The sequence below is a fragment of the Pseudophryne corroboree genome, chromosome 6, assembly GCF_028390025.1.
Source record: "Pseudophryne corroboree isolate aPseCor3 chromosome 6, aPseCor3.hap2, whole genome shotgun sequence".
In the NCBI taxonomy this organism is placed as follows: Eukaryota; Metazoa; Chordata; class Amphibia; order Anura; family Myobatrachidae; genus Pseudophryne; species Pseudophryne corroboree.
This window is the reverse complement of record NC_086449.1, coordinates 736,897,011-736,924,839: the sequence shown is the minus strand read 5'-3', so window position 1 is coordinate 736,924,839 and position 27,829 is coordinate 736,897,011. Positions and strand designations below refer to the sequence as shown.

The window sequence follows — 27,829 nt, the reverse complement described above, 5'->3', positions numbered from 1 at the left end:
ACACTGGCCACACAGTTCTAACAAGGGTTTATTCACATGGTTAGACATTTTTTATGTCAGGGCCAGTATAAAAAAAGCGGGAAGCCGTGCGCCATTACATGGGGCGGGGCTTCACTATGAGGAGATTCAGCTGCTCACCGGCACCATTGTGTCTCTGCAGCTCATGCTGGAAATGCTTGCAGGGAAGCGCAGCTCCTCCACCAAAGGGGAGAGCAGTATTATAAGTAATAATACCCTATTAAGGGTACTTAGTCTGCGCCCAGCTGAGATTATTAGTAAGTAATGGGGCGCTGTGTGGCTGGTTTCCTCATAACTCTGTGTCTCCCTAGAGGGCTCTGTTGGTTAATTGTGCTTAACATGTATTTTCCTGTGTGTCTGTGTGTAAACTTCCACATTACATTGTCTAAATGCACAATAGAGTGTTTCTCTTCCCCTGGGGTATCATTACACTGTACTCAGTACACATTCTCAGGTTAGTGGGTCTGACCCTGCAAGTTGGATTCCATAAAGGGGATGATTCATAATATTCAAATAAATTATCCCATAATGAGACACAATACTTAAGAAAGTCTGTGGATGACCTGATGAATAGAGATTCAGCTCCCACACCAGCGCCTCAAACCCCTACCATTGGCTACAAATGTGTACACTGGCCCAGATCTTGCAGGCTGACACTGATGACAATGCCTCAGATGCAGGGGACAGTGAGGTGGATATACGGAGGGGGAGATGCAGCTCTGGCTCAGGGGGTGCAAGCTCTGATAGAAACTATTAGAGATATATTGCAGATTCCTGATAAGGTATCAGAGACAAGGAGGAATCTTATTTTAATGAAAGGAAGAAATGCTCAGCTGTTTTCCCTGCATCAAAAGAGTAAAAAGTTCTCTGTTTGAAGTAATTTGGGTAAATCCACTGAAAGATTTTCAGACCCATAAGAGGTTGCTCATTTCCTTCCCTTTCCCTCAGGAGGATAAGAAGAAATGAGATTATCACCGATCATAGACGCATCTGTATCTAGATTGTCATGTAAAATTATTTTACCTGTCCCAGGCGCAGTCTCCTTAAAGGACTCGGCTGACCGCAAGATTGGGACCTCTCTCAAATCCCTGTACACAGCTGCAGGGGTGGCCCAGAGACACAATATAGCTTGTGCATGGATCTGTCGGGCCATTGCAAAATGGTCAGGTAATCTAATTGACGGGTTAGATTCCTTATTCAGGGAGGAAATCATTTACTCCTACAGCATACACAGGATTCTGCTGGCTTTATGGTGGAGGCCATAAAGGAATTTGATTTACTCAATCCACGCACCACTGCTATGGTAGTGACAGCACGCAGGGGCTTGTGGCTATGCCAGTGGACTGCGGATGTGGATTCCAGGAAAGGTGTGGAATGTCTACCTTTTCGCAGGTGAAGCCCTTTTTGGTGATGAACTGGATACGTGGATATCCAAGACTATGGCGGGTAAGTCTACATACCTTCCTTCCACAGCTACCCTGGCTAGAAAATTCTACACTACTCCTACTCTGCAGTCCTTTCCGGACAGCGAAGTTTAAAAACAAAAGCAAGGGTTCTTCTACGGCAGGGGTGGCCAACCAGTCAGAGGCAAAGAGCCAGAAAAGAACTGTAGTCAAGGGCAAGAGTCAGTATCATGCGCGCACAAAAATGGGGGCGTGGCCTAGTTTTCACAAAGCCACACCCCATTTTGTGCGCACACCTTTCGTTATGACGTTTGTAGGAGTATGACCTTGTGTCATAACTCTGTTTTTAGTCATGTTGTACAGTGGCAAATACATATAATGCCCCATTACAGTGCCACATACATATAAAAATGTCAAAAAATGGGTGCCTCCACACTGCCAGAAACATATGTCCCCACAGTGCCACATACACATATGTCCCCACAGTGCCACATACACATATGTCCCCACAGTGCCAGATACATATATGCCTCACAGTGCCAGATACATATATGCCTCACAGTGCCAGATACATATGACCCCCCCACCCCCAGTGCCAGATATACATGTCCCTCCAGTGCCAGATATACATTTCCCCCCAGTGCCAGCTATGCCCCCAGTGCCAGATATATATGTCCCCACAGTGCCAGCTATGCCCCTAGTGCCAGATATATATGTCCCCAAAGTGCCAGCTATGCCCCCAATGCAGTGTCCCCACAGTGCCAGATATACCCCCAGTGCCAGATATACATGTCCCCACACAGTGCCAGATCTGCCCCTAGTGCCAGATATACATGTCCCCCCAGTGCCAGATATACATTTCGCCCCAGTGCCAGCTATGCCCCCATGCCAGATATGCCCCCAGTGCCAGATATCTATGCCCCCACAGTGCCAGCTATGCTCCTAGTGCCAGATATATATGTCCCCACAGTGCCAGCTATGCCCCTAGTGCCAGATATATATGTCCCGAAAGTGCCAGCTATGCCCCCAATGCAGTGTCCCCACAGTGCCAGATATGCCCCGAGTGCCAGATACTGTATACATGTCCCCACACAGTGCCAGCTCTGCCCCCAGTGCCAGATATACATGTCCCCCCAGTGCCAGATATACATTTCCCCCCAGTGCCAGCTATGCCCCCAAACCAGATATGCCCCCAGTGCCAGATATATATGTCCCCACAGTGCCAGATATGCCCCCCAGTGCCAGATATACATGTCCCCCAAATGCCAGATATATATGTCCCCAAAGTGCCAGATATATATGTCCCCACAGTGCCAGCTATGCCCCCAATGCAAGTGTCCCCACAGTGCCAGATATGCCCCCAGTGCCAGATATATATGCCCCCACACTGCCAGCTATGCTCCTAGTGCCAGATATATATGTCCCCACAGTGCCAGCTATGCCCCCAATGCCAGTGTCCCCACAGTGCTTGATATACATGTCTCCCCAGTGCCAGCTATGACCCCAGTGCCAGGTATACATGTCCCCACAGTGCCAGCAATGCCCCCAGTGCCAGATATACATGACCCCCCCCCCCTTCCCCCGTGCTGCTCACAGCACTGCTGCTGTCTGTGAGGGGAGGAGAGTGCAGCGTGCGCGTCTCCTGCCCCTCACTCTCCGGCGGCGGTGTCTTTCTTCAGTTAGGCGCCGGTCCGTGAGCCAATCAAAGCTTGCGATCCGGCAGCCTTAGCTGCCGGTCTGCGAGCTCTGATTGGCTCACGGACCGCCGCTGGAGAGTGAGGGGCAGGAGTGGCGCACGCTGCGCTCTCTTCCCCTCACAGACAGCAGCAAGGGGGAAGGGGGGGCCAGGGCAGCAGTGGCCGGGAGCCGGCTGAGCCCCATGCGGCTCGAGAGCCGCGGGTTGGCCACCCCTGTTCTACGGCCTTTAAAGGCAATAGAGGTAATCCCAGGAAACCAGCAACTGCAGGTTCACAGGAACAGACCTCCGGTTCTGCTTCTTCAATGTCTTCTGCATGACGGTGGACCACACTGCCTGGAAGACAGGCAGGTGAGAGCCCAACTAAGTTATTTCAGTCACATATGGGCAACATCGGGCCAGGATCCCTGGGTCAAAGATCTTATCGCCCAGAGCAGCGATTCAAAGACTGGTACAGCCTCAGGTCATTGTTCCAGTCCTCTTTAACTGCAAAACAAAGGTTCTTATTCAAACCTGTTTGTGGTACCGAAACCGGACGGTTCGGTAGGACCCATTTTAAACCTCAAGTCACTGAACCCGTACTTATGGATGTTCAAATTCAAGATGGAGTCTCTGAGAGCGGTGATCTCAGGTCTGGAAGAAGGGAAATTCCTAGTGTCTCTGGATATCAAGGATGCGTACCTTCATATCCCGATTTGGCCGCCTCATCACGCTTGTCTAAGGTTTGTTTTACAGGACTGTCACTACCAGTTCCAGGCCCTGCCATTTGGCCTCTGCACGGCACCGAGGGTGTTCACCAAGGTAATGGCAGAAATTATGTTTCTCCTCCGCAAGCAAGGAGTGAGCATAATACCGTACCTGGACATCCTGCCTATTAAAGCACCATCCAGGGAGAGGTTGTTGGACAACATTGCCCTCTCAATGCGACTTATCCAGGATCACGGGTGGATTCTGAACCTGCCAAAATCTCACCTAGACCCGACACAGAGGCTTCCGCTCCTGGGGCTGATACTGGATACGGAGGAACAGAAGGTATTCTTTCCGTTGGAAAAGGCATTGGTAATCAAGTCAATGGTGCATGATGTTCTAAAACCAACCCGGATATCAGTGCATCTATGCATTCGCCTTCTGGGGAGGATGGTAGCCTCTTACGAGGCCCTGCAGTACAGAAGGTTTCATGCAAGGCCCTTCCAGCTGGATCTGTTGGACAAATGGTCCAGATCGCATCTTCACATGCACCAGAGGATACGTCTGTCGCCAAAAGCCAGGATTTCTCTTCTGTGGTGTCTTCAGACTTCTCAGCTGACCGAGAGTCGAAAGTTCGGGATTCAAAATTGGATTCTGCTAACCACAGACGCAAGCCTCAGAGGTTGGGAAGCAGTTACCCAGGGGAGAACAGTTCCAAAGAAAATGGTCAAGTCAGGAAATCATCTTTCCGATCAACGTTCTGGAGCTAAGGGCCATATACAACACCCTTTCTACAGGCATCACATCTTCTTCAAGATCACGCCATTCAAGGACAGTCGGACAATGTAACGTCAGTAACGTACATAAACCGACAGGGCGGAACGAAGAGCAGAGCAGCAATGTCAGAGGTAACAGCGATTCTCCTCTGGGCAGAAAGACACGCGGTGGCACTGTCAGCAATCTTCATTCCGGGAGTAGACAACTGGGAAGCAGACTTCCTCAGCAGACACGACCTCCACCCAGGAGAGTGGGGCCTCCACCCGCAGGTGTTCAAGTCCTTGACATGTCGGTGGGGAATTCCACAAATAAACATGATAGCCTCTCGTCTCAACAAGAAGCTCAAGCGGTCTTGTTCCAGGTCGAGGGACCCACAAGCAGTGGTTCAAGCAATTCTCATTGCTCTGGACTGGCCAAGAAGAACCTGGTACGCGGATCTACTGGAGAAGTTCCTAGAGGACCCGTGGCCTCTGCCTCTTCGAGTGGATCTTCTACAACAGGGGCCATTCGTCTATCCATACTTAATGCGGCTACGTTTGATGGCATGGAGGTTGAATTTCAAATCCTAGCCCGGAAGGGAATTCTGGACAAGGTTATTCCGACCCTGATGCAAGCTTGGAAAGGGGTAATGTCTAAACAATACCACCGTATTTGGAAAAAAAAAATGTCTTGTGGTGTGAAAACAGGAAATTTCCTACAGTGGAATTTCAACTGGGAGGTTTTCTCCTTTTTTTACAGTCAGGTGTGGATGTGGGCCTACGTTTGGGCTCCTTAAAAGTCCAGATTTCGGCCTTATCCATTTTCTTCCAGAAACAATTGGCTTCCCTCCCTGAGGTTCAGACGTCCTTGAAGGGTGTTCTGCATATCCAACCGCCCTTTGTGCCTCCCACGGCACCTTGGGATCTCAACGCGGCAGTTTCTACAATCAGAATGGTTTGAGCCTTTACAGGAGTTTGACGTAAAGTTTCTTACATGGAAGACCGTTACACTGTTGGCCTTAGCTTCCGCAAGGCATGTGTCGGAGACTGGGGGTGTTGTCTCACAAAAGCCCCTATTTGATTTTTCATGAAGATAGAGCTGAACTCCGAACTCGTCAGCAATTTCTTCCTAAGGTGGTGTCTGCGTTTCATATCAACCAACTTATTGTGGTTACGGTGCTTACGGACACCTCTGGTACCTCAAGGTCTTTGGACGTTTTGAGGGCTTTGAAGATCTATGTGAAGCGGACAGCTCGTCACAGGAAATCTGACTCGCTGTTTGTTCTCTATGATCCCAAGAAAATTGGGTGTCCTGCTTCAAAGCAGTCTATTGCTCACTGGATCAGGCTTACTATCCAGCATGCTTATTTATCGGCAGGATTGCCGGTTCCTAAAGTATAGGCCCACTCTACTAGGTCGGTGGGTTCTTCCTGGGCGGCTGCTCGGGGTGTCTCAGCTTTACAGCTTTGCCGAGCAGCTACTTGGTCGGGTTCGAACACGTTTGCTACGTTCTACAAGTTTGACACTTTGGCCTCTGAGGACGTTCAGTTTGGCCAATCCGTTCCGCAGGAACCTCAGCACTCTCCCACCCGGTTTGGGAGCTTTTGTACATCCCCATGGTACTAATGTGGACCCCAGTATCCTCTAGGATGTAAGAGAAAATAGGATTTTAATTACCTACCGGTAAATCCTTTTCTCGGAGTCCGTAGAGGATACTGGGCGCCCGCACGATGCTTCGTTTTTCTGCACTGTTACTTGGTTAAGTATTATTGTTGGTTCAGCCGTTGCTGTTCCTGTTCAAGTTTGGTTAGCTTGGCTTTCCTCTTGTTTGTGTGTGCTGGTTCCAATCTCACCACTGTTCTGTTACATCCTTCTCTCAAAGTATGTCTGTCTCCTCGGGCACAGTTTCTAGACTGAGCCTGGTAGGAGGGGCACAGAGGGAGGAGCCAGCCCACACTTTTGATTTCTTAAAGTGCCCATTGCTCCTTGTGGACCCGTCTATACACCCATGGTACTAATGTGGACCCCAGTATCCTCTACGGACTACGAGAAAAGGATTTAACGGTAGGTAATTAAAATCCTATTTTACTTTGCTCTGTATGATAAACAATAGAGCAAAATATACAGTATTTTGGGTATGACGGGGGCTATGCTGGACATTTGCAGTAACTAGGCACTCATTTTCATGGTATTTCTCCCCAGAACTGACTTCAATAACTGTGCATGTGCAAACGCCATCTTTTATATCTTTTCTAAACAGAGAGCAAATTTATTATTACTAATTAGATATTTATGTACTTAGCACATTGCTATTAATGAGATCAGATGTCAGTAAATAAAAAATGTAAAAAAACCAAACGCAACCCTGTTTCAGCAACTTTCCTTATAGATATCTGGAGATTGTAGCTAGATGAATCCAATCTCTTATACATTTCTTGTAACTCTCCCAGGAAACATACATCACCGCTTAAGCACTTTCCCATTCATGCTGCATTACCCATTTAGGTGTTCTTGCTGCGGACCTTCAAACGTAAAGTCGGATAACTCCCTGAGGCTTTATCAATCCAGTAAACACAGACCATGATACGTGATATTACAGGCTATGCTGCCAGAAAGTGTGTAGCCGTGCATATCTTATTCATATAGCTCAGTCTCCTACCGCAGTAAAACGCCATCACAAATTAACTTTATATCCCCGCATTATGCCTGCCAAATACTGTGTGTCAAAGGGGAAGCTTCAGCCTGTTGTCTTGCCACATCTCAGTGACTTTCTGCTATTCTGAAGAAATGCTAATAAGAAATTACTTCTATGAACAGATTTGACTCCACCATTCTGTCCCGAAAGCTATTTCTGTCTATAGCAAAGCTGTTCTATCTTAAGAAGCTCTGTACACATAGGCGCTAATGAACCTGCCTGCATATAAAAGCCCTTTTAGGCCTACCTCTGGCTTTATTTGATGAAGATAGGGCTTTTTCCTATTTATGGAAGACTCAGCTCTTGGATTATCTTATGTTGGCTGACTTTCATTCTTCAGTGACCACGTCTGAAACTTGGCACATGTGAAGTAATTTCATCTGTCAATCTGGTCAGTTTAAATTAAATTGACTGAAAACCCTGCCCACTATAGGTGGCATTAAAATCTGTCAACCCTGGGCCCAACCATTATGGGCCTGACCCGCTTCTTGGATTGTCTTTGCCATGCCTAAGTTGCAGCCAAAACGGGACTTTCCTTGTTGAGCTCTTCAGCCAGTGGCATCACTGGGGTTGGTGACACCAAAGGCGCGAACAGCTTAAAGGGGGAGCGTGACTGCATGAGGAAGGGGGGGGGGGTACCCGGTGTCAGCAGACCTGTTGATGCCTCTGCCGATTTGTCCTGAGTGACAGGAACCAGGCGCTGCATGATAATGTCACAGTGCAGCACACAACTCCAAAATCACTGAGGAGAAACGGGAATTTTAGTGTCACCCCTCGAAGTGTGACACCCGACTGCGGCCTGAATCCCCCATACCACCCTAATGATGCCACCGTCTCCAGCCTTGTTTAGTAAGATTCCAGCAGCTGCTACTTCTGTGTATCTCTGAAATCAGGATTTCCTGTCTTGGCACTTACCTTCATACAGTGTGACACCCGACTGCGGCCTAGATCCCCCATACCACCCTAATGATGCCACCGTCTCCAGCCTTGTTTAGTAAGATTCCAGCAGCTGCTACTTCTGTGTAACTCTGAAATCAGGATTTCCTGTCTTGGCACTTACCTTCATACAGTCACTTACAACACTGAGAACGGAGGCGGACAGCAGCCGCATCATACCCTGCCCAGCAGCCACAGCTTAACGGATGCACCACAGAACCCCAGTGAATATTGCTGGCTTATACTAGTAAAGTGGACCCAGGCTTGGACTGCCTTACAGGGGTACAAGGGAAACCACCAGTGGGCCCCACTGCCTGGGGGCCCACCTCCTGCTCTAAGGATCAGGTTCCAGACTGTGCACTTGAATTATACATCATACATATGTTACCTTATACTGGATTATAGTGTATTTTCTACAGTGCATTGCTGTTATTAATCTGTTATTAATCTGGTACAATATCATGCATGCAGCAGCTGAATTTACTGTATATATTTATGAAGGGGCCCAGACGTTGCACTCTCTAATGGTTAGTCAAACCAGTGAGGTGGCAGGCCACACACCCTCCACAGACTGGCCGCACCCCTAAACATGGGCCGCTACCACTGCATTCCCCCGGTGGGAACTATATGCCCCAGTCCGACACTGAGTGGTCCGTGAACACTATTAACATTGGCCCTCATTCCGAGTTGATCGGTCGCAAGGCGAATTTAGCAGAGTTACACACGCTAAGCCGCCGCCTACTGGGAGTGAATCTTAGCTTCTTAAAATTGCGACCGATGTATTCGCAATATTGCGATTACTAACTACTTAGCAGTTTCAGAGTAGCTCCAGACTTACTCTGCCTGTGCGATCAGTTCAGTGCTTGTCGTTCCTGGTTGACGTCACAAACACACCCAGCGTTCGCCCAGGCACTCCCACCGTTTCTCCGGCCACTCCTGCGTTTTTTCCGGAAACGGTAGCGTTTTCAGCCACACGCCCCTGAAACGCCGTGTTTCCGCCCAGTAACACCCATTTCCTGTCAATCACATTACGTTCGCCGGAGCGATGAAAAAGCCGTGAGTAAAATTACTTTCTACATAGCAAAGTTACTTGGCGCAGTCGCAGTGCGAACATTGCGCATGCGTACTAAGCGGATTTTCATTGCGATGCGATGAAAAATACCGAGCGAACAACTCGGAATGAGGGCCATTGTTCAGTTACTGAGACTTTCAGTTCGTCATATGTAATTCATTAATTTACTATGATGAGTTTATCAGTACCACATTTGCCATTTCAGTTCTATATGTGTGATTGCAAAAAGAGCACAATATACTGTAGGTTTAAATTCTGTCCTGGCACCTTTAGTTCATCAAACCATTTTTTATGCTTGTGTAAGAGGGTGGCGGTGCGGTGTAGTGCCTGCTGCCGTGCAGGTGTAGTTTCGCTACTCACCAGGCGCCGCACTCTCTCACCTTCAGGTACCGGAACCTTCAACGGACCTGGAAATCTTCAGACTGGACCCAGACACGATGACCTAGGAGGAAGGAAATTGCTGAGTGCCGTCCTCCTGACTGTGGACCGAAAACGCCCTCCGGAACCGAGGAAAATAGCGCTATCGGGCTAGGTGAGGGTCATCCTGGGCGCACGGCCTCAGAGCCCGAATTTCACCTATTGGCACTCTCGCACCAGGTGGAAATTCAACCTTGCACCGGCGTGCAAGGCTCACCATTCGCCCTGAAGGAAGGGAGACAGATAGGGACAAACACAGAAGGAACACACGGACAGATGTTACTCACCGTCCTACGTCTTGTACTCCGATCTTCTCCACTTACAGGTCCCTGTAAGGAGGCAAAGAGAGAAACAGCCGTGCAGGGCCAAGAACAACCCTAGTGTGCATCCGCTACACTAGCTACATAAACAAAGTCCTCAAACTGGCTCAAGTGTGGGTGGTGCAACACAAACTATGCACAAACTCTAAAACAACACACATAACATCATCAGAGTACAACATCAAACGGTGCTGTTCCTTTGAATCCCTACCTGCACTCTGGGGGGTGGACGCCGTACAGCCTACCCACCTCCTATACCCTCTCTTATGTGGGGCTCAGGCCAAGCGAGCCTGCCTACCTATACTCCTTGGGGTGGCCTAGGCCTAGTGCCACCTGTATTCACCTTCGGGGGAACCTCTTATTGACTGGGCCTAGTGCCCCCTATTTGCGCACAGGCCAGAGGCCGACATTACCCACGAGCCTAGCGCCCCCCTAACTTGTCACTCGTCGGGTGACCTGGGCCTAGTGCGTGCCCAGGGTCACCTTATATACACCTAATTTGCCAAAATGAACTAGGGCCTAATGCCCTCTAATGCCCCACAGGCCTAATGCCTGGTATGCCCCTCGGACCTAATGCCCGCCTACTGCGCTAACTACCGTGGCTACGGGCCTAGTGCCCGGCTGACAGGGCCACGGGCCGGGAGGGCCCGACCAATAGTGCCCACGGGCCGGGGTGGCCTGACCAATAGTGCCCACGGGCCGGGAGGGCCCGACTATGTGCCCACAGGCCGGAAGGGCCTGACTGTGCCCACGGGCCTAATGCCCGAACACCTGGTGGTCTAGGGAGGAGCGGGTACAGGGGCACCTGAGAAGGGCCTACCTGACTCGCTGGGAGAGGCACCAGGGGGCAGCTTCGTCAGCTCTCTTCCTTTCCACCCCTGGTGGCCTCTCCGGCGCTCCTTATCAGTCTTCGGCCGCCGGCGTGTCCTGGCCAGCGGCGCCGCCGTCGCTTCTCCGCGTCCAGCCGCCACTGGACATCTTCTTTCCGGAGCCTGGAGTCTTCTGGCCTCTTCCGCGGCCACCGGAGATCTTCACCGCTCTTCGGCGCGGCCTCCCGTCTTCTCCTGGCAGCGTCCTCTTCTGCGCTCTTCCGCGCGCCTCTCCTCTTCGGCTCCTGCCCGGCGTCTGACGTCAGAAGCCGGGGGCTGGGCCTAGGACGCGGCGAGCGCCGATTGGCTCGCCGCGCCCTCCTCTGATTGGCCGGCGCCCCGCGAGCCGCGATTGGCTCGCGGACGGCACTGGGATTGAAAAGACACAGGCGGCGCTTCTCATTGGCGGCCCAAGTGGCGCCAAGTTTGATACGCCGCCGCGCCGCTGCCCGTCGCCGTTGACAATCTGGTGCAGGGAAACGTCTGATCCCTGCACCAGACACCCGCCGCTGCTGTACGCCGACAGGCGCTGGGGACAGACAAGCTGCCCCAGCGCTGCCCACAGCTAGGGTCTGTACCTCTGATGTGCCCTGGGACACAGGGCACAGCTCTACACTTGTATTGCAGTTTTTTTACTCTTTATATATTAAGGAGAGATATCCAAAATACAGTATATGCTATCCTGAGCTGGCACATCAGACCAGTTGATATATTCACAATTGCTTGCTATTCATTTCTATGTGCTTATCCATTGTGTAACTACAAATAAAAAAGTATATGTTTTTATATCAAGATATTGTCTATATCTAATTTGGTTTGACATGTCTTGAATTTGTTCTGCCATATCACTATACAGGTTAACCGGGATATTCAATTAGCCCTGTCACTGTCGGGTGATAAGTCTCACCGGATAGGGGGCTATCTAATTGGCCCCAATAAGCCGGCACGTGCCGCGGCTTATCAGGGATTTTGTTTCACCTGCCTCCGGCAGGCAAAGCAAAATCCCCGACAACAACCCCACTTTCATCCGAAAACGGGGCTATTTCACCCGAAAACACATAGGTTTCACTGAACCTGTGTGTTTACGGGTGTAAAAGCACGTTTTACCTGCCGAGCTAATCGAATAGCCCGACCGCAGCACCCGAAGAAACATTGGGGTTTTTTACTCCTGATGTCTCTTTGGGGCAAATTGAATATCTCCGTTAGTCTCCCATATTCTAGAATCTGAAATCCATAATTTTTTGAGCGTGACTGAAATAGTGAAAACTTTGATTTCTGATGTTTCAGTATACACAAACTTTGTTTAATGCACTAAATTATTAAAAATATTGTATAAATTACTTTTAAGGTGGGTACACACGAGACGATATTATGAATGATCTCACAATTTCTCATGAATCGAAACAACAAATTGTTCACATAATCCAGTGTGTACGCACTGTCGCACACTCCCATGAGTCGTTTGTCACATCTTCACATTGGTCGTGCATGCAGGACACTCTGAAGATATAATTTGCTGTGCCATGCAGTGTAATAAAGGGCAGAACATGGGATTGTTCCGTCGTTCATTACTTCGGCTAGTGTAGTTCGGGACAAGGGTAAAATCGCCCTGATCATCTGCAAGAATGTACCCAATTTTAGGCTATGTGTCTAAGGGTGTATGTATATGCAACATAAATGCATTATGTGTTTTAGATTTGGGTCTCATCCCCAAGATATCTCATTATGGTATGCAAATAATCAAAAATACGGATAAATATCCAAAATACTTCTGGTCCCAGGAATTTGGGATATGGGAGACTCAACCTGTACTTCATTTTATATAAGTGTATTTCCAGTAGTGATTATATAAGTGCCCAGGACACTACAAATGACTTTGGACGCAGCTACGATGCAACTTGTGGCAGAGGGTCCTAGTGCCACCATGTGTCTGGCGCAATATGGTGCAAAAAGGAAAGGTGAATAAGTATATATCTGTATATCTCTAGACATACAGTGCACAATAAAATATAAAAATAATAAATCCACCTTCCTGCAACTTTATCTTTCAAGTTACATCTAATTTACTTGGCTGCTTTTGGATAAACAACAGATAAGATGAATCAGGTTTGTGCCGTAGACACAGCGGTTCTGCGCAGCAGTTCGGCAGTCATATTTAAGGGTAATGGAAATGTACATTACTGATTAAATGTCTGATAATCTGAAGTTGCCTGAAGCTTCCACTTGAATAACGTGGAACTAGATTGTAGTAGACATATGTCTATGGGTTTAGTATGAAATACCTACAATCTAAATCCCGACGTTCAAAATACCGACAACAATTGACATTTAAAATACCGACAAGATCAAAATACCGACCTTTAAAATGTCAAAAAGGCGACACAAGTTTTTCATTGTTTTTTGTGTGTCTGTCAACATGGACACCGTATAAGTGTACCGCGTCCTCTCGCATGGCTCGCTGCGCTCGTCAAGCTTTGTGCATGGCGCCTCGCGCACTATTATATTCCCCTCCAGGTCCACTGGGATGGTGAAGCAGGAACAAGTCGATTCCAATGAAAAAGTCATGAAAAACTCATGTCGACCTTTTGACCTGTCGACATTTTAAATGTCAGTATTTTGATCTTGTCGATATTTTAAATGTCGTAATTTTGACCGTTGGGATTTTGATTGTAGGTAAATTGACCGCATCCCGTGTCTATATATTGCTGTGCTTACTGTTATTAGCACTACATAAATAGTCAACAGTTTTGAACTCCGACAATCATTAAGTACATTGAATTGTACAGTGTAACGTTCAATACTTATGAGGTTTGTTTGATAATATGAATTCAAGTTTCAAATTGTACAATAATTAAAACAATAAAATAAGAAACTTCCTTCAAACCTCTTTGACAATAAGGGAACTTCATATATGGAGTTTTACCATTCAGCGTTATTTTTAAATAGCCCTTACCTTATACTATGCTTGTTAAATCATACATTGCTTTCTGTCTCCTCCCTGGTCACACAGGTATTGATTACAGTGTAAAGACGGTGACAGTGGATAATTGCCAGGTGGCGTTGCAGCTCTGGGACACAGCTGGACAAGAAAGGTACTTAATTACAGATTAATGCAGTGCTGCTTTGTGTAATGGGAATCTGTCTTAATTGCTGAGCTCTTCGTTATTCTGGCCAATATTTCCACTTATGAAAATTGTTTATTATGATGTGGTTATGCAAATGGAACATTACTCCAATGAAGTGAGGGCAGAATGCTACTGTAAGGTACCAACCTATTCACATCTAATTATAAGGCTCTGTCTGGCTCTATGACAGAATAATTAATAATGATTAGTAAATTATTGTTTCTCCTGTATTTATTTAAAGGTCTGAAATAGATATAACGTAGTTGATCAAGCCTAAAGTAAACTGATTTGGCCCTTTTAAGTTTATTTTATTACCACAAGGGCAAATTGACCTTGCTGACACCTTGCTGGGTGGGTGTGGGAGAGGGAATGTATCAAACTTTGGAGAGAGATAAAGTGGAGAAAGATAAAGGGGCCTATTTACTAAGCCTTGGAGAAAGATAAAAAAGTACCAGCCAATCAACTCTTAACTGCCATGTTACAGGCTGTGTTTGAAAAATGGCAGTTAGGAGCTGGTTGGTTGGTACTTTATCTCCATACACTTTAAGGGGTCTATTTACTAAGCCAGTGGTTCTCAAACTCGGTCCTCGGGACCCCACACAGTGCATGTTTTGCAGATAACCCAGCAAGTGCACAGGTGTATTAATTACTCACTGACACATTTTAAAAGGTCCACAGGTGGAGCTAATTATTTCACTTGTGATTCTGTGAGGAGACCTGCAAAACATGCACTGTGTGGGGTCCTGAGGACCGAGTTTGAGAACCTGTGTACTAAGCCTTGGACAGAGATAAAGTGCCAGACAATCAGCTCCTAACTGCCATGTTACAAGTTTGGTTTAAAAATGGCAGTTAGGAGCTGATTGGCTGGTCCCCCCCCCCCCATCTACTTTATCGCCAACCAAGGCTTAGTAAATAGACCCCAAAGATCTATCTTCACTTTATCACTATTCAAGGCTTAGTACATATGCTCCTGTGTTTGAAAAATGACAGGTAGAAGGTGATTGGTTGTTACTGTATATCTCTCCACTTTATCACTCTCCAAGGTTTGATACACCCCCCAACCCCATGTGTGAAATTATAGTCAAAGTCAGTGACAAAGGCTGTGAAACACCCACATAAATAATAACAATATAGTTAAAATGGGTTCAGTATGATAAACCGATGGACGGGATGACGGCTGTCAGTATACAGACATCGGTATCCTGTCCATCATAATCCTGACAGCCCCACATTTAGCCCCCTAACCCTCATCTTTTTCCTACCCTAACACTAACCCTCCCTTCTGGGTGTCTAACCCTCCCTGGTGGTGCCTAACCTTCCCAGCTAGGTGCCTAACCTTCCCTTCCCCGCTGCCTAAACCTAACCCTCCCTGCTAGGTGCCTAACCCTAACCTCCCCCTCTATATGCCCAACCCTAACCTTCCCTCCCTGGTCCCTACCCCTAAAGTTCCTGAGCGTGGACACTAAGCCTGACCCTCCTTCTGCTGCTTAAACCTAAGCCTTCCCCCCCCTCCCGCGCGGCAGGATGACAGCGCTTTCCACTGTCAGTGCAATCGGGAAGTATTTTGATGCCGGCATCCCATTTGGTGTCGATACATTGACGTCGGCATTGTGTCCTTCCTCGGGATCCCTGCACCGGTCTATCGACGGCCAGGATCCCGTTTGTCGGGAAGCTAGCTGCTTTCCATTAAAACAATAGTAAAGTAACAGAATATGAGACATAGCAGAAATGGGAAACAAAATAAGTACTGTACATCATAAACACTAAGTTAAAGTAACCAGTGATCAGAATCGAAAATACAAAAGAAAAGAAAGACAAAACATAAACTCACAAGAAGGGAAGAGATTGAAAGGGAAACCACTCGAAAAGATTTTAAAAGAACTGATTCGACTATGCAGCGAGTTAACACATCTGGTTAGTGTAGCCTGAATAGGAAAGAGAATCCTTAAATAGGAGTCACGGTCCCCAGATAGCACTGAACTCTCTATATATGATAGATACCTAGGGGGTGATTCAGACCTAATCGCACGCTAGCTTTTTTCACTGCTCTGCGATCAGGTCAGAACTGCGCATGCGTATGCACCACAATGCGCAGGCGTGTCGCTCGGGTACAAAGCGGATCGTTGCTGTGCAATGGGTTTTACGAAGAATCCATTCGCACAGCCGATCGCAAGGAGATTGACAGGAAGAGGGCATTTGTGGGTGGCAACTGACCGTTTTCAGGGAGTGGTTGGAAAAATGCAGGCGTGTCCAAGCGTTTGCAGGGCGGGTGTCTGACGTCAATTCTGGTCCCGGACAGGCTGAAGTGATCGCAGCGGCTGAGTAAGTCCTGGGCTACTCAGAGACTGCAAAACATCTTTTTGTACCGCTCGGCTGCACATGCGTTCGCACACTTGCACAGCTAAAATACACTCCCCTGTAGGCGGCGACTATCTGATCGCAGCGCTGCAAAAAACTACTAGCGAGCGATAAGATCTGAATCACCCCCCGTGAATGTAAGATCATTAATCGCCATGTAGAACTCTAGTCTGGTGAACCATTCCGATGTGGTTGGGGGAGTCAGAGATCTCTGGAGGACCGGATTTACAGCTTTAGCCACACTATTAAGATGCTTCAAAAGTGACTTTTTGTAGGATGATACAGAACAATCAATCGTATTAATGTGCAAGAAAACAGGTCACATAATCTCTTTAGATAAATAAATTAACAAGTTCCAAAAGGGTGTAACGCAGTACATTCCCACCAGATATGAAACGAGGAACCAACAGCTAAGGGCACATCTCCAACTTGGGGCAGGAACCCCTGGGGACATTCTAGCAAGCACAGATGGGCATCTGTACCATTGGCAAGGACCTTAAACTGAGTCTCCACTACCGAATAACTAACAGAGCATGACATGGTGTTCTGAAAAATCTTGTCCCAATCTTTAGGACCTAGCTGGATGCCCTAATCCCTTTCCTAGTTAGTCATGAAGCTTGGCAATGTAGAGAAAGTATCCTCTAAGAGAAGGTTATAGCCAGGGAAGAGGAAATGCTGAGGATGGGTCTGGGATTATCATAATTCAAAAGAAGTCAGGGGTCTATGAGCAGCCTCACACATTGATCTGCTGGTAGGAAATGTTGAATGGGGAGGTATCTCTATATCTCAGAGGCAAGTACATCCTGGGTCTCTCAGATATGGTTGAAGAAGAGCATACCAGATGAAGTCATCAACTGGTCAATGCATACCGCCCCAGCCCATAGCCAATGATAAAAAGAGAAAGAAGTCATCCTGGGGGTGGGGGGAAATCAGTATTGTGGAAGAGTGGGGTCATAGGATAGAGTAGCGAAGAAACACATGTTCTCCTTTTCTCCTTTTTAAAGATTTCCAAAGAGTCCGCATCGGGTCTACAGTTGGGTAGGCAACAGAGAGAAGGGTTGGCATCCATGCTTTTATTCCAAGATATACTGGGATACAACGAATCTGGAGCATCACCCACTGTTTGTTCAAGTCCGGCCTGGACCATTCCAATACTAGCTTCTTTTTTTTTTAATGTTCATCGAAGTTGCACCACACGTGAGTCCCGATTGTGTTCGTACAGAGTTGCAGCTGTAGAATTACACTGAAAATGTTTTGGGTGTTTCTGGGCCGTGACTAGGAGGTAGCTCTTCAGATGCATGGAGATGGTCTATCTTATAGAAGTGTTATGGGACTGTCGTGTCGCTGAAGTGTTCGCATACACAGGTACTTAATCGCTCACATAGGAAGCCATGGTCAGATAAGAAAATCTGCACCCATAGGGCTGGTGCAAATTTCGATGGTGCATGTACGAATCCTGACAGTGGGGGTCTCAGTCCTTGCACATTCAGATGCACAGATGTACTCCGGGGAAGGACGTTGTAGTGGCCAGGGACATGTGGTGAGGTGAGGTTGAGGAGGCACTGGCTAGTACCAGAGCCAGATTTACACACAATATATGAGCCTAAGGGTTCATATGGGCATTATACACAGGTGCAGCAGCATATACTGCTGGAAATTTGGTGAGTGTTGATCAGAGATGTGCGGAGACTATAAAAATGATTAGAATAATACAAAGAGATATTTCTAATATATTCTTTGTATTTTTCATATACTTTATATAGTCAAAACTCTGGCGTATATGTTAGTATGACAGGAAAGGCTCTGCCTCACCTCACCGCACGTCACTGGTAATGACATTTGCATAAAGTCGCAGATATTGGACTGACAAAAGTCGTAGACATAAATGCGGCTACGTCCGACTGCTGTAGAGTCTGTGTTCAGCCCATGTGCTGTTGCCTTATACATTGTTTCATTCCTGGCCTAGGCCTGCCTGCTGATTGATTCTTATTCCATTTTGTTGACATTGAAAAATATATTTATTAGTAGAAATATAGACAATTCCCTAGTAAAGTAGGACACTTACTATTAGCACTATAGTTAAAGAAATTAAGCAATGCCATTCAAATGCTGATTAAATAGTCATATTTAAAAAAAAATTATGAAATGATATGTTCTAAAGCATATAACACATGATATCACAGAGAAAGTTATATTTGAATTTTGAAAGCATTTGCTAAGCTGCTGTATGGAGTGCGGTGGTGAATAATGCATGTTTATATGAATCTCATATTTGTTGTAATAGGTACCGTAGTATCACCAAGCAATTTTTCAGAAAAGCTGATGGTGTCATCGTGATGTATGAGATCACTTCCAAAGATACGTTTACAGCAGTGCGACAATGGCTTACCAGCGTGGAGGTAAGATACGTAGGCACATAGTCTGGGTAGCTAGAGAATAATGATATTTCTTTCTTTCTTTCTTTTTCTTTCTTTCTTTCTTTCTTTCTTTCTTTCTTTCTTTCTTTCTTTCTTTCTTTCTTTCTTTCTTTCTTTCTTTCTTTCTAACCTTTATTTATATGATGCCACAAGAGTTCCACAGCGCCTAACAAGGTACATAATGAGCACACAAAAAAACTGACTTACACTACATGGAAATACAGGGCAAGTACATGGTTTACAGTATAAACACGGCTACAGAACTCAAGTACGCAGCAGGATGGCAGAAACCATAGGTGCCGTTATAGGGAGTATGGAGTAGGTGATAGTATAAGTAATGGAAGCCAAAGCACATGATGGGAGAGGGCCCTGCTCGTGAGAGCCTATATTCTAAAGATTAATTAAGGAAGCACTTGACAGGAATACATGGTTAAAAAATCCTTACCTGACAACCTAACATTTCATCCATGCAATATTAATCTAATTGATGTTGAAAAGGAGAAAATTTGATGTAGAAACACGGCCTTTCAGATAGAAGTCTAAAACAAGTCCATGATATTGAATGTTAATACATACCATGCCAGACAACTGGTCATATACAGATGAGTCCTCATACTGTACACCTAGCCTCAATATACCATGCTGTGTGCTATGCCTGGTGTAACGCAGTGACTTTTTCTATCTGCATCATATTTGCACCACAGACGCAGTGAAACACCACTAAATATGTGCTAGAGATGAGGAGATGAGGGGCTGCAAATATTACCACACAGAAATTAGTGTCCAATATGTACAAAGTCCCAAATGAAGCAGAACGGAGGTTGGCCTTGAAAAAATCCGCGTCTGCTGCATTGTAGCGCTTGGTTTACAGATTCAAACTCATTAACACAGAGAAATACAAGTGTCTCATATAAATCAGTGCAGTCTCAATAGCAGTCACATCTGACTGTTTATAGGGCCTAATTCAGACCTAATCGTAGATGTGCTAAATTTAGCACATCTACGATCAGTCACACAGACATGCCGGGGGGGCGCCCAGCACCGGGCTAGTCCGCCCCACATGTCAGGCCTGACATCCCCCACACAAGTCCAAAAGCATCGCACAGTGTTGATGCTTTTGTACTGGAAGAGTAGCTCCCTGCCAGCGCAGCTCCTGCGCGCTAGCTGGGAGCTACTCGTCGTTGCTCGGGTCACAGCGGCTGCGTATGACATCACACAGCCGCCGCAGCCTGTCCCCCCAATGGTCCGGGCACGCCTGCAATGGGGGCCAAATGCCGTCAGCCCGCCCCCTCCCGCCCAGCAACCGCAGGCAGAGGCAATCGCAGGGCTGAGACAGCTCTCGGCTGTCTGGCATGCGCCGTCGCAGTGCGGCGCCGACGCAGTTCAGATCTGATTGCTGCTGTGCGAAAACGCACAGCAGTGATCAGGTCTGAATTATCCCCATTATGTGCAACTAGATGTATATTCGAGCAAAAAAGACCCTTGGCGCAAGTGTACAGTAATGTCCTTTTAAACTGGAATTATTTTTTTCTTTTTCATTTTTCCATTGAACAATACCAATTAGGTAAAACATGTACTTACTGGACTACGGGGTGAAAACACTTGTAATTCCTCAAAAAGCCATAAAAAAAAAATCAATAAAGATTTTCCTGATGCAGCGGCCACCTGGCAAAAAGTACAACAAAAAGGTGAAGCCTCCCAAGGCGATATTTTGACACAAACCCCAGGCAGCTAAAGGCTTAATAATAGCAGGCTGTAATTAGGACACAGTAAAAATTAAATTGAAGTTTAATGACACAATTAAAACAAGATAAGCATTAAGATTATATTAATATAAGCTACTTGAGATGTAATTTTCTATTACACATAATCAATATGCTATTTGTATTATAATTTGGTTTTGTTATGTACAGTATGTGCATTTAATATGCAGATTATCAGAACAACAGAGACACAAACACAAAAATGTGCCCCCCCCCCTCCCCTCCATTATTAAGGATGTGACTCTGATTATATAAGAGCCGATTTGTCACCATCTGCATCTGAGGATGAGGATGTGATAAAATCGACCCAATCCGTACCATGGGCCTAATTCAGACCTGATCGCTGCTGTGCGTTCTCGTACAGCAGCCGATCAGGTCTGAACTGCACATGCGCTGGCACTACAGTGCGCCGGCGCATGCCAGACAGCCGACGGCCATCTCAGCCCAGCGACCGCCTCTGCCTGACTGAGGGGGCAGGCCAGCGGCCAAACGTTTTTGGGGCGCAGTCCAGGCGATGCAGGCGTGCCCGGACCGTGTAGGGGGTGGGCCGCGGCAGCTGCCTGACGTCACACGCAGCCGCTGCGACCCGGACAGCGACAGGTAGCAGCTCCCTGCCAGCGTACAGGTAGGGAGCTACTCGTCAAGTACAAAAGCATCATCGCTGTGTGATGCTGTTGTACTTGTGCTGGGGGGGGGGTAGGGCCAGACATCCGGGGCGGGCTAGCCCTGTGCTGGGCATTCCCCCCCCCCGCATGTCTGAGAGCAACTGATCGCAAAGTTTTGCACGGCTACGATCAGGTCTGAATTAGGCCCTATGATAATTGATTACGTTGCATGGATGTAGCAAATATCACATGCAGTAACAGAGCTTACGAGAAAGCTCTGTCCCTCCTTATTGGGGACTTTTTTGTAAAAAATACCCAGAGCATGTGCTGCGCATGTGCCACTGCTGCCATCTCCATTACCAGGTTGAACCCCCTTTGCGACTATCCCCCCCACCCTGCGACCCCTTCCCCCACCGCTGATGATACTCACCTACCCAGGGATCGGTGATCAATGCTTCTGGAGGGCTGCCTGTCAACAGGGGTTCCCTGCTGCTGTGACTTCTGCTGCTGTAAAGTAAGCTGCCCCTTTGCAGCCTCACTTTACTGCATTGGAGGTCACAGAAGCAGCAAGGAACCCCGATGACCGGCAGCCCGCACCGATCACCGGTCCCTTTTTTTTAAAACTGTAATCAGCTCAGAGGTGATCACACTACCGGTTCTCTGCACAGCTTTCTCTGCCTAGTAAATTTGGTCAGATCGTATATCCCATTATAAGTATGGGAAATGCGATCTGGTTACTAAAAAAAAGTGAATTAAAGGGTTTGGAGCAGTTTTTCAAGAAAACTGCTCGAGAAGCCCTTTAATACATTCAGGTGATACTAAAATAATGCAAAAAGGGTATAAAAACACCCTTTTTCACATTACTTTAGTAAAAAAAATGTTTATAAATCTGGGCGATAATCACATAAAGCAATACAAGTCAGTCAACTGCATCTTACTGTAGATGGACATTGAAGAGCAAGAATCAGAGTAATTTAACCATAGACACCAGCAGAGGTGCTTTAAGAGAAGAGAGAGTCTGTGTGCTGGCTCCGATTGGGCTACCTCCTCTTTGGTGGCGCAGTAGACTCTGGCATTGTGTCAGAGTCTACTGCGCATGCGCAGGTTTACGGGAACATGGTGCCCGCACTGCGTTCCTGGGGACAGCTCTATTGCGCACGGGCAAGTCAGTGGAAAATAGCTGCAGCGGACATTTTACGAGTGATTTTTGCTGCCGTGCTGTTAGCGCTGGGCCGAGGGAGAGGTGAGTATAAGAAAATGGTTGCAGAGTATGCGGTGTGTGCCCCCCTGGACCCAGGGGCCAGTGTGCACCGCACACTTTGCACCCCTTATAGATACACCAGTGGGCACCAATGTTGATAGTTTGGTTGTGGGAGGGCATCATTAGCAGCATGCAGTGCCGTAACTAGATATTTTAGCGCTGTGTGCAAGAAACGGCATTGGCGTCCCCCCCCTACGCAAGACAGGAGCAGTGCGCGAAAAATATATAGGGGCGTGGCTTCATGGGGAAGGGGCGTGGTCACAAAATAATGCCAATTCATACTACGGTGCATAGTAGTCTCCATTATTCAAATTACGCTGCACAGTAGCGCCACTACACCAGGTAGAGCCCCTTTTACACATTACGGCAGATGACGTGCCTTTTTACACATTACGGCAGACAGCGTCCCCTTTTTTACACATTACGGCAGACAGCATCCCCCTTTTTACACATTACGGCAGACAGCGTGCCCCTTTTTACACATTACAGCAGACAGCATCCCCTTTTTACACATTACAGCAGACAGCATCCCCCTTTTTACACATTACAGCAGACAGCGTCCCCCTTTTTACACATTACAGCAGACAGCGTCCCCTTTTTACACATTACAGCAGACAGCGTCCCCCTTTTTACACATTACGGCAGACAGCGTCCCCCTTTTTACACATTACAGCAGACAGCGTCCCCCTTTTTACACATTACGGCAGACAGCGTCCCCTTTTTTACACATTACGGCAGACAGCGCCCCCCTTTTTACACATTACGGCAGACAGCGTCCCCCTTTTTACACATTACGGCAGACAGCGTCCCCCTTTTTACACATTACGGCAGACAGCGTCCCCTTTTTTACACATTACGGCAGACAGCGTCCCCCTTTTTACACATTACGGCAGACAGCGTCCCCCTTTTTACACATTACGGCAGACAGCGTCCCCCTTTTTACACATTACGGCAGACAGCGTCCCCTAAGTTTTTACACATTACGGCAGACAGTGTCCCCCTTATTACACATTACAGCAGACAGCGTCCCCCATTTTACACATTACGGCAGACAGCGTCCCCTTTTTGTACACATTATGGCAGACAGCATCCCCCTTTTTACACATTACAGCAGCCAGTCCCGCTTTTTACATATCGCGGCAGACAGATACGAGAGAGACAGAAAGAGAGAGAGACAGAAAGAGAGAGAGAGATATACTTACCATCTCTCCCGCTGGCAGTTAGGCTCCTCGTGCTGGCAGAGATCCCAGGCAGCCACAGGGGAGAAGGAGGAGGAGGGAGGGGGACTTCAGCAGCAGCAGCGCTATGTCATTGGTAGCGGCGCCGCTGCAGCACTCCCCTCTTCTTCTGTATTGGCTGGCCGCTGCTGAGAATGCTGGGATGAGGGAGCCACATCCCAGCATTCAAAGCAGCGCAACCAATACAGAAGGAGAGGGGAGTGCTGCAGCGGCGCCGCTACCAATGACATAGCGCTGCTGCGGCTCAAGTCCCCCTCCCTCCTCCTCCTTCTCTGCCTCCGGCGCTGCTCTCCCTCCAGCACGGCGCACGGCACCCAGCAGAGGCGACATGTAATGAGTCAATTTGACTCATTACATGCCGCTGGCCGTGCGCCCTGTCAAAGTCAGAAAAATATCTCTATGCACACTACCATATTTGCACCTCACACAGGTCCGTGCTGCGCGTGCGTACGCTCTCCCGTACGTGCGCATACTCACAGTCGCGGGCACCCGCAGGCGCATGGTATGCGTATTTACGGTAGAGTTTATGCGATCGTAGCGTGCGACTCATTCGTTACATATTTTCACTAGTAATGTATTTTGTAGATCATGGTCCCTTTGATAGATACTGAAAGTTTAGTTAACATAGCATGTTCCTGAACAGGGAAATCCCTCTTTGTTTGATACGAAGGGTCAGACAGGAGTAATACAGTGGTGTTTAGTATCCATCGGAAGAATATTTAATTAGCAATATTCCGGTGTTGGTTTGAAGCAGATCAATCGCTCGTGCGAATAGTTATGGACATAAGAAGTTTATGAACATTTACTTTATTTGCACTTTATTACCCATGCGGCGGGAAACCCAGTTTCCCTCCCACCTGAGCTGTTGGAAATAGTCACTGCCCACCTGTATGAATCAACCTATGACCTTTTGTTATAATGCGAGGAGGAATTCCTGTGTCCAATGAACATTGGGACCATTGAATTGCATTGTGTGTGGGGCATAAATAGGCAGGCCGACCGTATCCAGTTCACTCTCTCTTCAACGGTTCTCATTGCTGATAATCGGGAGCTGGATATCGAGGCGCATGCGATCGTTTCCCCTTGTGCGTAAGTGTTTCTCCGCAATCATATTGTCTTGATGTTATTGTGAGCCATTTCTCTCTCTCTCTCTCTCTCTCTTCTATTTCTCCCGTATTTTTCCCTTAATTGTATTGTATTGTATTTCCTGTGTAGTTATCTGGTTAGTTAGTCTATGTTATATTGTAGTGTATGCTTTGTACTGTGATTCTTTTGCAAGTATAATAGTCATAATACATATAATAGGTTTTGGACCCTAAGCCCAGGTATCTGTGTATTTCTTATAGTGTTAAGTATTCCCTGAGCGTCGGTGACGCTCAAGCAGCTTTGTAGTTAATCAGGTTACACCAGGTTGCACTTACACTCTGTCACCACACTAAGGTTTACTGTATATTTCGTTGTTAAAGGTATAGATATAAAGGTTTAACGTTATAAGCGTCTGCACCGCTGGTGATCTCCTCGTGGTCCCGAGCGTCCGCTACGCTATAGCGAATCATTATGTTAGTCGGCAGCCAATAGCGTGCCTGCCTGTGATCTCTGGGCCGTAAGCGAACGTGACGCTTGAGCGTCTCGACTACGGTTGAGCGATCGTTACGCAACTTGCGTACCCTTACAGTACTTCTTACGTAGATAGCGTACAGTGTTCTTAGACCTCTTAAAGTGTTTTATATACGATAAATATTTAGCTTTATCAATTGGAGGCTCGTCCAGTCCTTCACATATCTGCACTAGGTAGATCAGCAGACATTATCCCTCAGCAAAGGGCGGGAGGTTGTATCCCTCGTAGTGCTGACGGGATAAGCGTCTGCTTCGCTTAGGTAAAGGGTGCTGAAGGAATCCGGGAACCGGAGGTAAGAGCAAAACGCTAGTGTCTTTTAAAACTGTTTATTTTTCTATCTTGCGTACACACGCACACATATATATCTGCATTCCTTTTTCATTTGTGTATTTTCGTATATCACTCTCCTGTCTGCCAGTTTTATAGTTGATAAAAGTGCTAAAAGAGATTTGCTGTTATTTCATAATTTAAGAATAGAGGTAATAAAGTTAAAATATAGACAAACACACAGTTTTGCCTGGGAGATAAGGCGAAGTCAGTGTGGTGTGTGGTAGATGATCAAGGATCATCTACATTGATAAAAGTATAAATTGTGTTACGGTGTCCCTAACAAAGACTTGCGTACGCAATCCAAAGGCCGACGCACGCAGCGTATATTACGCAACGGAGCGTCCGGTTACGCCCACGTAGCTCAAGTCACGATAAGTTGATTTTTTAACGCAAAGCGATAAATAACGCAAAGCGATAAATAACGCAAAGCGGTAAATAACGCGAGGCGAGAAATAACGCAAGTCTATTTTTGGGTGTCCGAAATTTAAATTAACAGATCCTGCTCCTAATTGGTAACACATCTGGTCTAAAGAAAAATTTCTGCGCAGAAATAGAAATAGAAACAAAAGTGTACATGTGATGAGTGAGTGTTTTTGTATTACATAAGTTTATATAACTTGGAGGTTGAACCAAAAGAAATCACCAAGTACTCGTGAGGAACATACGTGTAAGTGACATGCACGGTGGCTAGGGAGGCATCCTTAGTTAAACATACAATTTGAGCATTAGAGTATAGCGGACCAGGAGGTCGTATAAAATAAGACCAGGAGGTCGTATAGAACAAGACCAGGAGGTCATAACAGACCAGCAGGTTCAGGTACAGCAAACAAGGAAGTCCGCTATACAGTCCACAGGCACAACACCGAAAAGGGTTGGTGCAACACCCATATAGGCCATACAAGCTCTCGCTGAAGGAATTCGCAGCCGCAATTTTCGATTCCATTGGTCTTTCCGTACATAAGCTTAGTTGCTTGTGTGCTGAACGATTGGAGCGCACGTAATTGTGTACAGTAGTTAGTAATCTGACCTAGTACCATTAGAGTAAAGGGGTCACAAACGCTATTTGTACATTCTAACGTGATTTGTGTAATTTTTTATTTTTTCAAAAAGGGAAGTTCGCTGGTCACTCAGGAACTATCTGACAACCCCACCTTTACTGGAAAGGGTAGTGCTCTTCGGATCACACTCGCATTTTTCAAGTAAACAAAGGTTAATAGGTGCCCTGGGTCGAGTGCGCCAGCACCATATCGGTGTGATCAGGTCGCATTGGTCGGCGTGGGCGAGCGAGTGGGGTGCTCGGTAAACTTCACCGTCTGCCTATCGTGAATATTTTGGTTTTCTGTAAGGGTTCGCTGAAGACCCTGATATAGAGATCAGAGGTAGAGCAAGCAACACCTGCAGATTATGGGGGCCAGTTGTTCAGGAAGGGGGCGATCAACCTCGGTTCGGGTTGACTCTGTAAACCGACCAGTAGGATCGGCCAGATACGTAATGTGTGAGAAATATGGAAGTCACACAGAGGTTTTATGTGATGAATGGGAGAGAATGACGGTACATGACGGGGAGAAATTCCCAAGAATAGGTAGCTTCAGCCCAGAAGTGTTACAAAATTTAAGGAGGAGGATATGTCTCATAAAATCAGCAAAGAGACGAATCAAGCATTATGATTATTTGCAGTTGTGGCAACAGGAAGGTGAGATACAGAGAGGTTTGGCTCAGGCGGCGGGATCTGGGTCGGTCAGGAAACTGATAGCCACGGCCCCACCGCCACCATATATAGCGGGAGAGAAGTTGATTGCGGAGAAAGACGCACTAAGGTGTAACACACAATCACTTAGTAACCATGTAAATGTTAAAGATAATGTTGAACCATTAACCCATGCAAGTATTAACCCGTGCAAGTTGTACCCTGTTTTGAACTTTCCTCAGGAGTGTGATCAAGAAGACGATTCGGCAACAATTTCAGCGCTCTCTCTAGCGGCCACCATATCGGAAACCACAGTAGGAACTGCTCCACCCCCGAGATTAGTAACAAAGGCCCCTAGCGGAGGGATAGGTGAGGTCGTGTCAATGGGTAAGTACGGCACCATACATTATGCTGAAACAATTTCACCACAGGCTGTAGAATCTACACAGAATGAGGTTGTTAGAGTAAATCCTGTTAAGGTAATAGTAGTTCCCAATGGGAAAACAGACACGTCAGGAGCCACACCCGTTAGGAACATTGCCATGTATTGCCCGTTTAC

General features: G+C 47.0%; 1 protein-coding gene across 1 annotated transcript in view; it reads left to right on the top strand.

Moving 5' to 3' along the window:
• The window catches only part of CRACR2A (calcium release activated channel regulator 2A), a 416,510-nt gene that overhangs the window by 294,543 nt on the left and 94,138 nt on the right, over positions 1–27,829 (top strand). Inside the window, exons 14-15 of the mRNA XM_063928465.1 lie at positions 13,879–13,960; positions 18,636–18,750. Of these exons, the coding sequence (XP_063784535.1) occupies positions 13,879–13,960; positions 18,636–18,750 (197 nt within the window). The remainder of the gene's footprint in view (positions 1–13,878; positions 13,961–18,635; positions 18,751–27,829) is intronic.